Consider the following 14,537-nt stretch of genomic DNA (forward strand, 5'->3'; position numbering starts at 1 on the left):
TCCGGAGAAATACATACAGGGAGACCGAGGGGAAACAACACAGACGAACCAGCAACTACCAGAACAGAAGACACAACTTAAATACACTCAGAGAACACAGGGAGATTACACACAGGTGGGGAACACAGGTGACACTGATAAACATAACGAGACAGGGCAGGAGTGAACACAACATGACGCATACTGACGAGAGACTGTCAAAGTAAAAAAGGAAGTACACAGAGGTTCAGACAGGAGGAGAGAGAGCACGCGGTCGTGAGTTCTCAGAATCGTCTCTTTGAGCAAAAAGAATGACAACATCACGGAACGTAAGTTTGGATAACATCATAGAAAGCTCACGGCTCTCCAACGGGAGATTAAGAGACCAGTGTTGGACTGTTAGAACAGCTCTGAATATCATATGAGTTGTTCTCACTAAAGTAAAAACCATCATCACTTCATGCGGAGACCCCTTCAGCGCCAGCTGCGGCCTTAAGGCTGGAGCTGAACAAAACGCCCTAAAAACGACTGTGTTTAGACTGTTCCCCCCATTCCATGCAAGGCCACCTGGGTTGGCTGGAAGACTGTTTACTTAGCCTGGCAGGGCGAAGGACACTGTCTCAGCTGAACTCTGGACACACACACACATACATATACTGATATGCACATGAAAATCCTCTGCAGGTTAGGATAAACAGGTTAGTTTGATGCACTGTGATGGATTTAAAGTAAAGAACAGTGTGTGACTGGTGCAAAGTGGCTGTGGTTTCATGATCACAGTTAGCTTACATCAAGTGCAGCAGAGACTCATATGAATTTTAGCTGATGATGGTTGTATAGTGTATAATATAAAGACAGCATAAACAGTGTACTGTTAGTAGAGATTAAATCAGGCAGGACAACTCAGGAAACATTTGCTCACATCTGGTTGAATCCACATGTGTACATCCACAAAGAGCAGCAGGCCAGCTGATCACAGCCCGTACACTAAGAAAATCTGGTGAAGCTTTCAATAGAAATTATTGAGAGATATGATGATTTTCCCCACACTGAGACCCCCCCTCACCGCTCCTCCCCTGGCCACCTCCACGCCACCTCCACTTTAACCCCTGACTGTACAAATTTTCCCGTTTAGAGGTAGAGGTAAAGTCACCCTCTACAATGAAGGAAACAGAAAATAGAAATATATTTTTCTTTTCCTTCTGATTCATGAGAAACGTCCTCCAAAGAGCTGCTTTTACTTTCTTACTTTGAGTACATTTCAGAGCCAGTACTTTTTAATTTTACTTGGGTAAAGAGGTTGAATCAGTACTTCAAACTTTTACTGCAGTATTTTTAACAATAGTATCTGTACTTCTACTTTAGTACAGAATGTGTGTACTTTTGCCACCTCTGAATGCCTTTAAAAGCTTTAAAAATTATTTAAAGATAAATCTGTTAATATCTTATAATTATCCAGCTAATTTTGAGTCACCTGCATAAAGAAATTTATCATTAGAAAGAATCGTGCCATACACCTGCTGCTATGTCCAGTTCATCACTGTGTGAATATGCTGTCCTCCATCCTAATGTGCATTCTTCCACTGCTAAAAATAGTGCCTTAGAAACTGTTTTCTAAACATTTTAGACTTTTGTTTGATGGAAAGAACAGGCATAAGCTGTTAAACAAATATTCAACTCTTTTAAATAAAGCTGGGTGTGAGGTGTTTTTAATGATGTGAAATATGAATCACTGGGCTCAGAGCTGCAGGCAGGGGAGGAAACAGTGGACTGCTCCTTTAACGTGAATGTCACTGATGCTGATGAGTGGAGTTACTTTACCTTCAGCAGGTTTCTCGCTGGGGCAAACCATTCGTCTGTGGCAAAAATGACCTGAAAGAAAAAAATTGCTTTGCTAACACAAACAGCTTCAATGTGAAAACACAGAGAACTGAACAGAGTGATTAAACATTACACTAACAGAAACTGAGTGAACAGCTAGCTGGCCTCTTTTCTGAGCAGCAGGGGAGAAAATATTTAGACAGTTAATTGCCGTTAAAGTCAATGTACGCAGGAACTGTACAAAAAATTAGCATTAGACCTGTTTGTGATCATTTTATGTATTTTTGTGTTTTAAGCCAATTAAAACTCTTTTTGTGTTTTCTTCTATGTCTGTTGTCATATTACACTGAACGAATGTTAGGAGCCCTGATTTTATTCACAATTTATTAATTTACTATAAATTACATATTTTAATGAAAGATTACAAACTGCAATATAATTCATGTGTATTCATTGTGTCTTTCGTATATTATATTACTGACTTTACATTGTTTTCATATCAGGCTGTGGTTTCAAACAGTTGTAATGAGTGGAGTGAGTGAACCTGCCTACAGCAGCAGCGTGAACATACTCGTGGTGACTCACCTTCCCTCCGACCGTCTCACAGCCCAGATCGTTGAACTGCAGGAAGTCGGGCTCTGCACACGCCTTTCTTGCCGCCATCCTCTCCGCCATACTGACCTTTCCTTGACTTTCCACTAAGACAAGAACACAAAACTTGAAGCAGCCGCTGTCTGCCAACCTGCTTGCGCAGCCGCTGCCCACAGCATAAAGTTCAGCGTTTGCTCGGCCAGACAGCAGCTGTTTGCTCACACTGTCACTCATTTACCTGCATATCTACAGCTTTGTTAACTCACCTGAAACAGACACAGTTTGACCAGTGCAGTCAGTTTGGCCAACACAAACACACAACTACAGGTGAACAGAAACCTATAAAGACAAATTCCTACCTACAAAATCATGAGCAAAACACACTGCAGCAGTTCTCCAATCACACTGGAGCTGATAAAGTAAAGAGAGCTGACCCAGGAGTTTGTGGAAGTGCCTCCAGATCGGTGCTGGGGAAACCAAAGGACTGGTGGTGAACTTCCACAACGGTGATCAATCTTAAATATCTCATTACTAATTTTACATCCTCACTGCGCACGACTCCGGATACTGTAGCTCCTCTGAAAAAGAGACCCTCAAATCAGAAGTACTTGATAACCTATATCTGTAATCTATTGAAAAAAGCCCTCCATGAAGCTTGGGCATCTTACTAGTCAAGTCAAGTGGCTTTATTGACATTCCAACCATGTGCAGTGGTACAGTACGCAGTGAAGACAACATTCCTCCAAGACCATAGTGCTTCATATAACAGACATATAACAGGGCTAAACAGAAACCTAGGGTTGTTCCTCTTCAGCACTGTTTCTCTTCAGAACTTTAGGTTCTGTCAAGTCATGTTCTGTCAAGTCATATATTGTCCACCCAACCACAAAGACTGTAAAAACTGTTCGTCAAGGTGGCAAAGGGTTTAAATCTATTTTTGCTGACACTGTTTTTTCAGAGACTGTTCCTCTGCCTCTCTGTGCCCCCTGTTCTCAGGGTGACTGCGGTCCAGACATCCCCTGCACCTGTATCAGTTTCTCGAGTGAGGGGGACCGGGGGGCCGGTTGGTCCCTGCTCCGGTTTCCAGGCCAGCTGAGGCTCTGCTCTCTACACCTGTACCAGCTGGGGACAGCAGCTGCGCAGCCATTGCCAGTTCCTGTTCTGGCTCCCAGGGTGAGGGTGGCCATTAACCAGTTACCTCCTGCACCCATAACCACCCCTCGGGTGGGAGTGACTGGTGCCCAGTCGGCCCCGGCACCCATGCGGATCTCCAGGGTGAGGTCAACCAGGAAACAGCCCACCTCTGCACCAGTACCTGCTCCTCGGGTGGGAGCAGTTGGTGTCCAGCAGGTGCCTGCACCCATTCCGGCCGTTTCCTTTGTTTTCTTAGGAGAACAAGTAAAGCCACCTGCTAATCCACCACTTCATCCACCATTACAACAACCTCTACTTCTGACACTAGTTCAGTCGCTAGGTCAGTTACTAGCCCAGTCATCTGCTCAGACACCTGCTCAGACGTCTGGTCAGCCAGAAGTCTGCACCTTCTGGTCCTGCATCTGTTCCAGCTGGGGCCTCTAGAGAGCCGCGCCAGCCATCTCCTCCCGCTGGCGGCTCTGAAGAGTCCGTCCAGCTGTCCACGGTTTTGACGCCATCTGCTGGCGACTCTCTGCAGTGTCTACCCAGCTGACTCTGGGGAGTCTGCCCAGCTGTTGTCTGCCTCTGCTGATGACTCTGGAGAGTCTGTCCAGCCATCAGCTCCACCAACTACTCAACCATCAGATCAGTCATCTGTGGCAGCCACGATACCATCAGATCCACCATCTGCAATAGCCACGATGCCGGCCATCCAACCGCCTGTGGCTGCTACGCCGCCATCTGGTCTTGTGTGTCTGGCCCTGTGCCTTCTGGTCCTGCTCATCCATGGCCTGCACGGCCTGCTTGTCCACGTCCAGCACTACACTGTTGCCAGCCACTTTCCAGGCCATTGGCTGAGCATCTTTGTTGTCATTCAACGCCCTCTTAACTATGTTGCCACCCCCGTTTCCCACACGGTGGGCATCTTCACCTGCTGCTGCTTTCCTCACGGCCAGCACCCTGGACTGTCTCATCACTGCCGCTGCCTCCGCAGTCGGCCTTCAGAACTGCTCCGTTGCCACCACTGGCTCTGCGGTCAGCCTCCTGAACTGTGTCCGCTTTCTGCACAGTTGGCACCCTTTATTGTATAGGCCTGGATTCCTGTAATGTCGACAGACAGTGGCACTTGTAGGTTGCTTTGCTTTCACTCTTCTGTCCAGTTCATCCCAAACCAGCTTGATGGGGTTTAAATCTGGAGACTGTGCTGGCCACTCCATGTTTTCAAGGTTACCATCTTGCTCTTTTTTTCCTGGGGTATCCTGGCATAGCTTGGACTTATGTTTTGGGTCATAATCTTGAAACCCTGACCAACTAGGTGCATACAAGAGGGTATTGCATGGCACTGCAGAATGCTGTAGTAGCTATTTTGGTTCAGGCTCTGGATACAGCAAACCAGCCCCAGACCATCACACATCCTCCTCTATGTTTGACTGTTGATCCAACAAACCTACTCGATGGCGTGCAAAGATCCTGCATGAACCAAAGATTTCAAATTTGGATTCATCATTTCAAATTTGGATTCATCAGTCCATGATACCTTCTTCCAGTCTCCAGTAGTCCAGTGGTGGTGTTTCACGGCCCAGGCAAGCCTCTTTGTCTTATTCTGATGTTTTAGCAATGGCTTTCCTGTCAAACCTGCAGCTCGAAGTCTTCTCTTAACAGTTGAAACTGAGAGTTACTTACTATGACCACTATTAAACTGTGCTTGAAGCTGTTGTCTTGCGTGCCGCCTATCACGCAAGCTGTTAACTTTCAGTAACTTGTCCTGTGATTCAGTTGTGGCTTTGTTTCTGAGTGCCTTTTGATAGTGAAGGAAACTGTACTCACTGACACCTGGACTTTCTTTTCAATTTCTCTGTAGGAGAGACCTACACCTATTTTATAGAGCTATTTTTAAGTGCTATGATGGCCTGTCTGTCTTCCATTGTTAATTGCTTTTTTCTCCCCATTTTTGTAGCAACACACAACTGATGCTCACAAGGGTATGGCACCACAGTGTGTTCCAGCACTGCTTTTATGCAGACAGAGGGGGTGGTATGTAATCCAGAAAAGTTGGAACACCTGTAGGATTTAGTAGCTCCAGCTTTCAAGTCTTGATCAACTTCCATTGTTGCAGAGCAGCTTTAAATTGTTAACCCATGTTGTGTTCTCTGAAAAAGGCCTTTTTGTTTAGTTCTGAAATGTAAATAATTTTTCACTTTTGGGTAACCTTTTTCTAACCTCTGGCAGTTCACCACTTACCTTTGTACCATTTGAACTATTCATTGGACGTGAACAACTTGACTTGCAATAAATAACTGGAAAAACTTGGGGTGTTCTAAAACTTTTGACTGATAGTGTATGTAATTTTTTTTTAAAAACCCTCTCATCACTGCAGGTGGTCTATCCTTCAAGCTGAAGGAATATAATATATATAAAAGCTTGCTCTACTTCTTAGGCACCTTCTTGATTGCCCCTTCCTGCAGCTCCAATCATTGGCTAACTTCCTTCCATGCTACTTTGACCTTGGCCTCTAGTCTCCTTCGCCATGGAAGGTACTGCTCCTTGTGGCTGTTTATCTTGTAGTCAAGCATCTCACTGATCACTGCTGATCGGTGATCAGTGAAAAACATTAATACATGACATCTCACAAGTCAGGTTATATGGTCATTTATTGTACATGTTGCCATGTTGACATCTTGGCAAATTAAAGCAGAAATAATAAAAACTTTCTTTTAAAAAAATTCTGAGTAAAAGATTGCAGAAAATGAAAATGATGTTGGTGACTGAAGAACAGAACAGTGAAAATATGGGGAAGCTTTCTTTTTTCTTTTTCTTTGTCCTGAAGTGGTATGCACTTTCAAATGCAACTTTGCAACCTGTGTTCATTTGTAGCCAAGTTTAAATGGATAATAACCTTTGACAGAAGAAGAAATATTTTCAAGGGTAAGGACTACTAAGAAAATGAACTTGATGAACGTAAGGAAATGCATTGTCTTTACATGTATGCAGTTGCCATTGACTGGTTTTAGGATTTAAGGGTAGGGGAAGAGTTTGGTTCACATCTACCCTTTTTTTTAATGTAATTTTGACCTACACCCTAATAAGATCTGATAAAGGAAGAACTATACATGCATTTAAGAGACTTTATTTGAAAGGTAATATTTTCTAGTACTGAAAACATGGCAAAAATGCAATCTTATTCTAATCCTAGTAGGACAAACAATGGATGTATGGAAGCAGATTATTATGTTCTTTAGAATCATTTGCCATATTCTATACTTTAAGTTAGGAGTTGAAAAACTGCCATTTAAGTTTGATAATCCATGTAGTATGTTTTACTGCATTCTAGAAGGCAGTTGGCCAAAAAGAGCAGTAATCCTCAGAGCCAAACTAGCAATATATAAAAACTTTCAAATCACATCTCTTACTGTATATTACAGCAGAAAGGAAATGTAATGTGTTGTTTGCTTATCCAGAAATCTTGCTAGAACTTGTTCTGAAATCCCATATCATATTTTCATTGTGGATATTTCTCAGATACAGACTGATGTATGCAATTATTTGTCCTATACTGAACACAGGGACACAGAGGAGTCAATTGACAGCATCAAAGACTCGACGCCCAACCCAAACACAAAACCAAACCCAGCATACAGAGGTTCAGTGAATGTGGTTTCAAAGGTGTGGATTTGGATCAGTTTGTCAGAGGAGGCTCTGTAGAAGGACAGAGTGCCAGCAGGATAATCCACATACACTGCTACTCTGTTAGAGACCGAAGAGGGAGGGACTGATCTGATTTTGTTATCATGGCAGACGGAAAAGCCACCATCAGAGCATCGCAGACACCACGACTGATCATTCATTCCAAACTTGCAGTCTTCACTGTTTCCTTTCCGTTTTATTCCTCTGTAACTTACGGCTATGTCAACTTCTCCTCTCCACTCCACCTCCCAGTAACAGCGACCAGTCAGGCGATTACTGCACAACAGCTGCTCCCTACGGTCAAATCTGTCTGGGTGATTGGGATAAGTCTGCTCCTTCTCTCCTACCAGCATTACTTTTCTGTCATTTTCAGAAAGTTTCAGCTTTCTGTGTGCTGTGTTTCTGTCCAGTGTAAGTTCACAGGCATCTGCCAGAAGAAAGAAGACACAGCTTTAAAATAAATGACATAAAGAATATTCAAATACAAGGTTTCAAAATATCATAAATTCCTATTAACAAAGTACATGCTTACATTTTCTCAGACCGGGTTTTAACCTTTGCTCTCCACAGTTTTCCACCCTGGGGAAAAAAACAACCCAGTTAGCTGATATGTTGTCTTTCATTATGAAAAGTGGAAGAGATACTCTAAAATATAAGCTAATGTAGGACTATTAGCAGCCACCAACCAATCAACCACACATGCTCTCAAAACTTTAACTGAAAATGCTAACTTTTTTTCCAGCTTCACTGACAGTGTTAAATCTATAACAGTATTGTGGAGAAGGGCTAAATAGTGTAAATTAGACTTAATACATGTTGTCAAGTTTCAGAAGGGCTTAAATGCATGCTTGTTAAAATACATAAAAGGGCAAAGAGCCTCCATGGCAAGTATTTTTTTTAATTATTATAGTTTTTTACAAAAATCATCGGTGTCTTCATGAATCATACTTCAGAATGTCCAATTTCCAGAGTGGATTTTTCAGTCCAGTGGACAGCAGTCCCACTCCTGAATCTCCTGGATGATTGTAGCTTAGGTCTAGCTTTCTAAGATGGGAGGGGTTAGATCCCAGAGCTGCAGCCAGAGAAGCACAGCCGTCATATCTGATTAGACAACCTGAGAGGCTGAAATTATTAAAAGAAATTGTATTTAAAACAGTGTTATAGGTAAGTTTAAGACATTGGTTGGGATATACAAAAGAATCTGCAGGACACAGTCTTTAGAAAAAGAGAAGTAAACATCTGATTTCTTACCTAAGAGTTTCAAGTTTACAGTGTGGGCTCTCCAGTCCAGCTAACAACCCTCTTACGCCAGAATCCTGCAAGTCATTGTTACTCAGATCCAGCTCTCTCAGGCTACAGGACTCAGAGCAGAGAACTGTGGACAGGGCTTCACTGCTTCTCCACGACAGTTTGCACACAGCCATCCTTTAGAGTTAAGGTTGGAGATGTGTTTTAAACACACTTCATATTCGGTGTTACTGAATTACCTTTCTGGTTGGACAAATCTAGATCACTGCAAATGTTAATACAAAAACACAAAAATGCCACCACCATAAATTAATTAAGAAATTATGTCCCAATTCTATTTAATAGAAATTAATTTGGCAATTTAAGCATTACTGTTGCCAAATTTGAAGTGTAATACTTTGCAATTGATTTCTAACCTGAGAATTTCCAGTTTACAGTGTGCACTCTTCAGTCCCACAGATAGCTGTAGCATTCCTGAATCCTGCAGGTCATTGTTACTCAGGTCCAGCTCTTTCAGACTAGAAAATTGGAGAATTGAGGAAAGATCTTTCCAGCTTCCCCCTGACAGGTGACAACCACCTAGCCTAAGCAGGAAATAGTAAATACAAATGTTTAATGTCTTCAGTTATGTTATTATATTATATATATCATGTCATCCACTTACAGAGCTCTGTTGGAGGCTTTGACCACTGGGAGTAGCCTTAGAAGAGCTTCTTCTGAAGCAGAGTATTTCTTCAAGTCAAATATGTCCAGATCTTTATCTGATGACAGTAAGATGAAGACCAGAGCTGACCACTGAGCAGAAGACAGTTTATCTGTAGAGAGACTTCCTGAACTCAGGAACTGTTGAATCTCCTCCACTAGAGAACAATCATTCAGTTCATTCAGACAGTGGAACAGATTGATGTTTTGCTCAGTAGCCTCATTATCGCTGATCTTTTTCTTTATATACTTGGCTGTTTTCTGATTGCACTCTGAACCTACTGTTTTCTGGAGTCCTCTTAAGAGATTCTGACTGTTCAGCAGTGATAGCCCAAGGAGGAAGCGGAGGAACAAGTCCAGGTGTCCATTTGGACTCTGTAAGGCCTTGTCCACAGCAATCTGATGAAGGAGTTTTAGACTAGATTTGTTTTTAAAGACCTTAGGCTTCTTAGAAGCCATTTGATCTTCCAGCATGTTGACCCCAGAGTTGCTGAATGTAAGATGGACATGAAGAGCAGCCAGAAACTCCTGAACACTCAGATGGATAAAGCAGAACACCTTGTCCTGGTACAGTCCTCTCTCCTCTTTAAAGATCTGTGTGAACACTCCTGAGTACACTGAGGCTGCCCTGATATCAATGCCACACTCTGTCAGGTCTGATTCATAGAAGATCAGGTTTCCTTTCTGCAGCTGATCAAAAGCCAGTTCTCCCAGACACTCGATCATCTTCCTGCTCTCTGGACTCCAGTGCTGATCTGTTTCAGCTCCCTCGTCATACTTGACCTTCTTCATTTTGGCCTGAACCACCAGGAAGTGAATGTACATCTCAGTCAGGGTCTTGGGCAGCTGTCCCCCCTCTCTAGTTTTCAGCACATCTTCCAGAACTGTAGCAGTGATCCAGCAGAAGACTGGGATGTGGCACATGATGTGGAGGCTTCGTGATTTCTTGATGTGGGAGATAATCCTGTTGGCCTGCTCCCTTTCTTTGAATCTCTTTCTGAAGTACTCTTCCTTCTGTGGGTCAGTGAACCCTCTTACCTCTGTCACCCTGTGAACACACTGGGAAAGAATCTGATTGGCTGCTGCTGGTCTTGTGGTTATCCAGAGGCGAGCAGAAGGAAGCAGCTTTCCCCTGATGAGATTTGTCAGTAGCACATCCACTGAGGTGGACTTTCTAGGGTCAGTGATGATTTTAGTTTTGTGGAAGTCCAGAGGAAGTCGACACTCATCCAGACCATCAAAGATGAACACAACCTGGAAGTCTTCAAAGCTGCAGATTCCTGCTTCTTTGGTTTCAGTAAAGAAGTGATGAACAAGTTCCACCAAGCTGAACTTTTCCTCTTTCAGCACATTCAGCTCTCTGAAAGTGAATGGAAACATGAATTGGATGTCCTGGTTGGCTTTGTCTTCAGCCCAGTCCAGAGTGAACTTCTGTGTTAGGACTGTTTTCCCAATGCCAGCCACTCCCTTTGTCAGCACTGTTCTGATTTGCTTGTCTTTAACAGGTGAGGCTTTAAAGATGTCTTCTTGTCTGATTGTTGCTTCTGGTCTGTCTGGTTTCCTGGATGCTGTTTCAATCTGTCTGACCTCATGTTCATCACTGACCTCTGCAGTCCCTCCCTCTGTGACGTAGAGCTCTGTGTAGATCTGATTCAGAAGGGTTGGGTTTCCTGCTTTAGCGATCCCCTCAAACACACACTCGAATTTCGTCTTTAGGCTAGACTTCAGCTTAAATTGACACACAGTATTATGAGTTCCTGAATAAAAAACAAAGAGAAATTAAAACCTGTTAAATCTCACGAACACGAAAAGCTCAACACCAAGTAGCTTAACAAATATGCAGCTACTGAAAATCCCGTAAACACAATGTGTTTAAACAAGTACGTGCACCAGGTTGAAAGGCAGCCTGTCCTTGTAGCACACATATTTTTCTAGTGTATTTAACACCATTCAAGCCTGCATTTTGAGACACAAACTCAAAATGGGAGTTCATTCCACCTTCACTTCGTAGATACATAACCAGCCAAAGGGACGACCACAGTTAAACTATGAGGCTGTGTTTCTGAGTGAGTGGTGAGCACCATTTAATTCAGGGCACTGTTCTGGCTGTTTCCCCCAACAATGGGGTGAGACTGACATAATGGCCTTTAAGGCCTGCAACAAAAATCACTAACACGGTCGAGCTGGAGGTGTTAGAGAAGGCGTTTATTACAGCAAAAATGCCTGACAAAACATACCATCACCCATCTTAAATACCAATACTGTGCTGAGAATGTGGCTGGATTTGAAAGTGAAGTTAATACAAAAAGAGGCATCTAAAAAACCAGAGTGTCAATCGTGTATTGGCGGCTTTGCGCTGTCACTCTGTCACTTTGGGGCAGAAACTTGAAAAATATGTATACAGTGAGGTAAGTAGTAGAATATTGGACCTGTAAGGCACCCAGGTGACTCCCAGGACCCATGGAGTCACCAAGAATCACCTTCCTTGCTCTTCCACTGGCAACAGAAAAGATCATTTACCATTTTGGGAAACTAAGGCTTCCTAAGGCATCCACAGAAGAAAAGGGTAGTGCTGCTCTCCATGTTGGAAGGTTAAACATTCCAAGGAGAATGAGCGCTTTCCTTGCCTTAGCGACATTATTGACAGACATGTTATAACAGATGCTGACATAACAGCAGAAACAAGTGACCTTCCCAGCAGATGAGGATCATATGAGATAACTTTACCACCAAGATAAATGTCAGAATTGTGACCACCACAGGTTCAAAGCCTACCCTGTACAAGGCAGTAGGTAAGTGACATCACATCGACATTACTGAAATACTCGTACTGCTCTGGAGATGGTCGGCCAGCTCCTTTTCTTTCATTCTTCTCAAGAAGTAAAGTGTGATTTTCAGAAATGATTCTCTGCTGCTCCTCCTCTCCTCCACATCTTCACCATCCTCTCTCTCACTCTCCAATCCGACTGAGTCATCTGGGCTCAGAATCCTCTGAAATTTTTTCAGCTCATCCTTCACAAAACTGATGATGCTCTTCTCGAGTTTCTGGAACAGAAATATTAATGCATGTAGCCTGAAGGTTGTTCCAACCAGAATACCTATCACTGATGACAATAAGTGCAGTGGATGCACATTTACACACAGTGAAGATGGAGTCGAGGTCTTTTTGATTCTGCTGGGCATGCTGAACTCTAGAGAGACACATAAAATATTTATGTTTATTTTAGTTATCATGTGAGTTGCTTAAGGATAACAGGTTCAAAATAAAGCTTTTACAGGACTCTGTGCAGTCCAGTAAAAACGTAAATAACTCCTCCAACCTTCCACCCCCTCACTGTTTGTCTGATAGATAGTGAAAAGTATCCCACATAAAGCCGGCTGTATTTTGTTGAGAGCAGTTTTACTTTTGCTAAAGAGCTGTGAGAATAAAAATCTACATCATAGCTCTTTATTAGCAATGCGTTCGATTTTAGACTAATAGAAAGATAATGCTGATGCAAACAGGAACATATTTCAGTTAGATAACATGCTTTATGAACTAGATTAGTATTAGTTAGTACAAGTATATTAATCCTCCTGCTGTAATGGCTGCACCAATCTTAAAAAAAATTTAAGGTACTTTCTCAGATACATCTGCACACTTTCAGCTCCTACCCCGGATCATCAGGCCTCTGTTCATGTTTAAAGTCAACATGTGGACCCTTGGACTGCTCACTCTGCATGGACACACTGCTGGATACAGAAGAGTGCTGCTGCCATTGTCTGATCTTCCTACAATCACAGGAGGATATTTCAGTTAGCCAGCACACTGTGTGAGCCACAGTGATAAAATACAAATAATACAAAGCACCATGCTAGAGATAATCATAAATGAATAAAAATAATAAGCCATGTTAAAATCCTTGATTAGACCAGCATGTTGTAAATGCAATGCTAAAACTTAATATACCGTATTGTTTCATGTTTTTTGGACTATAAGGCGCACTTAAAATCCTTTAATTTTCTCAAAAATCAATAGTGTGCCTTATAATCTGGTGCCCCTTGTGTATGAATTCTGGTTGTGCTTTCTGACCTCGAAACTTCGGTAAGCTACGAAGCCACACCGCTTGTCAATGCTCCGATTATCGGAGCATTACGGCCAAGGGTGTAGATTTGGTTTTGGCATTGGTGGGGACGGATGATTCAACCTTTGAACCCTGCCCTGTTTCTTTTTTTTCCCTTTGTCTTTGCTTCTTGATAAAAAAAAAAAAGAAGGAGAAATATACTTGCCCTCATATGCAGTTCTACATGCTTTTAAACCATTTAAAATCACAATTCATAGTTTTACATTTGAATTATATAATGTTAAATTACTATTAAACAAATGACTGACTAAGTATTTTAGGCTTTAGTTTACTTCAGCCATATTCCATATAAATCAGGTATCATACAAACATAAAAATAGCTTCAAATACAGTCATGACAATAAAAGAATATGACTTTAAGGACTTAACAACATTAGTTCAGTTATAGTACACCAACATCTGAATGACCTGGTGGTTTTTGTCCATAAAACTACTTATCTAAGATGACCACAAAATATCTCTCAGCAAAATTATGCAACATTTTAGTTACTATTGCCCCGATCAAATCAGTGAGCTGGGATTTTTTATTCTAAGCATGAACTACTGTTACAGCAACAGACATGGACTACATGTCCCACACAACAACTCAATGTCCACTATGTGAAGGAGCCAAACACATGCCTTCTCCTCTTGTTAACTGAGATAAACTGCTGGCATGTTTGTTTTACATATGCTGTCCAGTGTCTCCTGGTGGACATGGCATACAGCAGCATTATTTAATCTCATTTGAGTCATTGTTGACCTTACCCATCTTTTTAGTCTTCTGAGAGCACTGAAGCTTCTTTCAGCCTCAGTACATGCGTTTTATCCTCAGATTACAATTATTATTCTGTGCTTGATGTGCCTCACCTTTGGCCCTGGCTCTTCCCCTCTGACTGCACAAGGACATATTGCTACCTGATAAAATAACACATTGATTTGTGCCACATAAAAAGTGAGACATGTCAATTCAGATTCTTTGTCAAATATACACTAATGAATCAGTTTACATCAGCAGCCTAACAACTGTCATGATAATAAATACTAGTTAATCTATAGCACCAAATCATCAGTTACCTGTGACCTCGCCTCTTCACCTCTGTCTGAGCTACAACATGGCAGAGCTGCCTCTGTCACCTGATGAATAACAGTGAGACATTCCACATACAGGGAGTGCAGAATTATTAGGCAAGTTGTATATTTGAGGAATAATTTTATTATTGAACAACAACCATGTTCTCAATGAACCCAAAAAACTCATTAATATCAAAGCTG

At 42.1% G+C, this 14,537-nt stretch overlaps 1 protein-coding gene across 2 annotated transcripts; it reads right to left on the reverse strand.

The window, feature by feature from the left end:
* Window positions 1-6,019: 6,019 nt before the first annotated feature.
* On the reverse strand, window positions 6,020-13,156 carry LOC102305501 (NLR family CARD domain-containing protein 3-like). Of its 2 annotated transcripts, XM_042216931.1 has the most exons (7): window positions 11,991-13,156; window positions 9,122-10,916; window positions 8,874-9,041; window positions 8,461-8,634; window positions 8,158-8,331; window positions 7,742-7,788; window positions 6,020-7,636 (listed from the first exon to the last, which is right to left on the reverse strand). In XM_042216931.1, exons 1-7 carry the CDS (start codon window positions 12,391-12,393, stop codon window positions 7,074-7,076), a joined length of 3,324 nt encoding a protein of 1,107 aa, XP_042072865.1. In that variant the 5' UTR covers window positions 12,394-13,156; the 3' UTR covers window positions 6,020-7,073. The 2 variants fall into 2 exon arrangements, with proteins under 2 accessions (XP_042072865.1, XP_042072866.1); XM_042216932.1 differs by lacking the exons at window positions 6,020-7,636; window positions 7,742-7,788 and having other exon boundaries at window positions 8,163-8,281; window positions 11,991-13,152.
* Between the last annotated feature and the right edge of the window lie 1,381 nt (window positions 13,157-14,537).

This window comes from Haplochromis burtoni, unplaced genomic scaffold, assembly GCF_018398535.1.
Source record: "Haplochromis burtoni strain Fernald_Lab_line unplaced genomic scaffold, NCSU_Asbu1 Contig_1366, whole genome shotgun sequence".
Lineage (NCBI taxonomy): Eukaryota > Metazoa > Chordata > Actinopteri > Cichliformes > Cichlidae > Haplochromis > Haplochromis burtoni.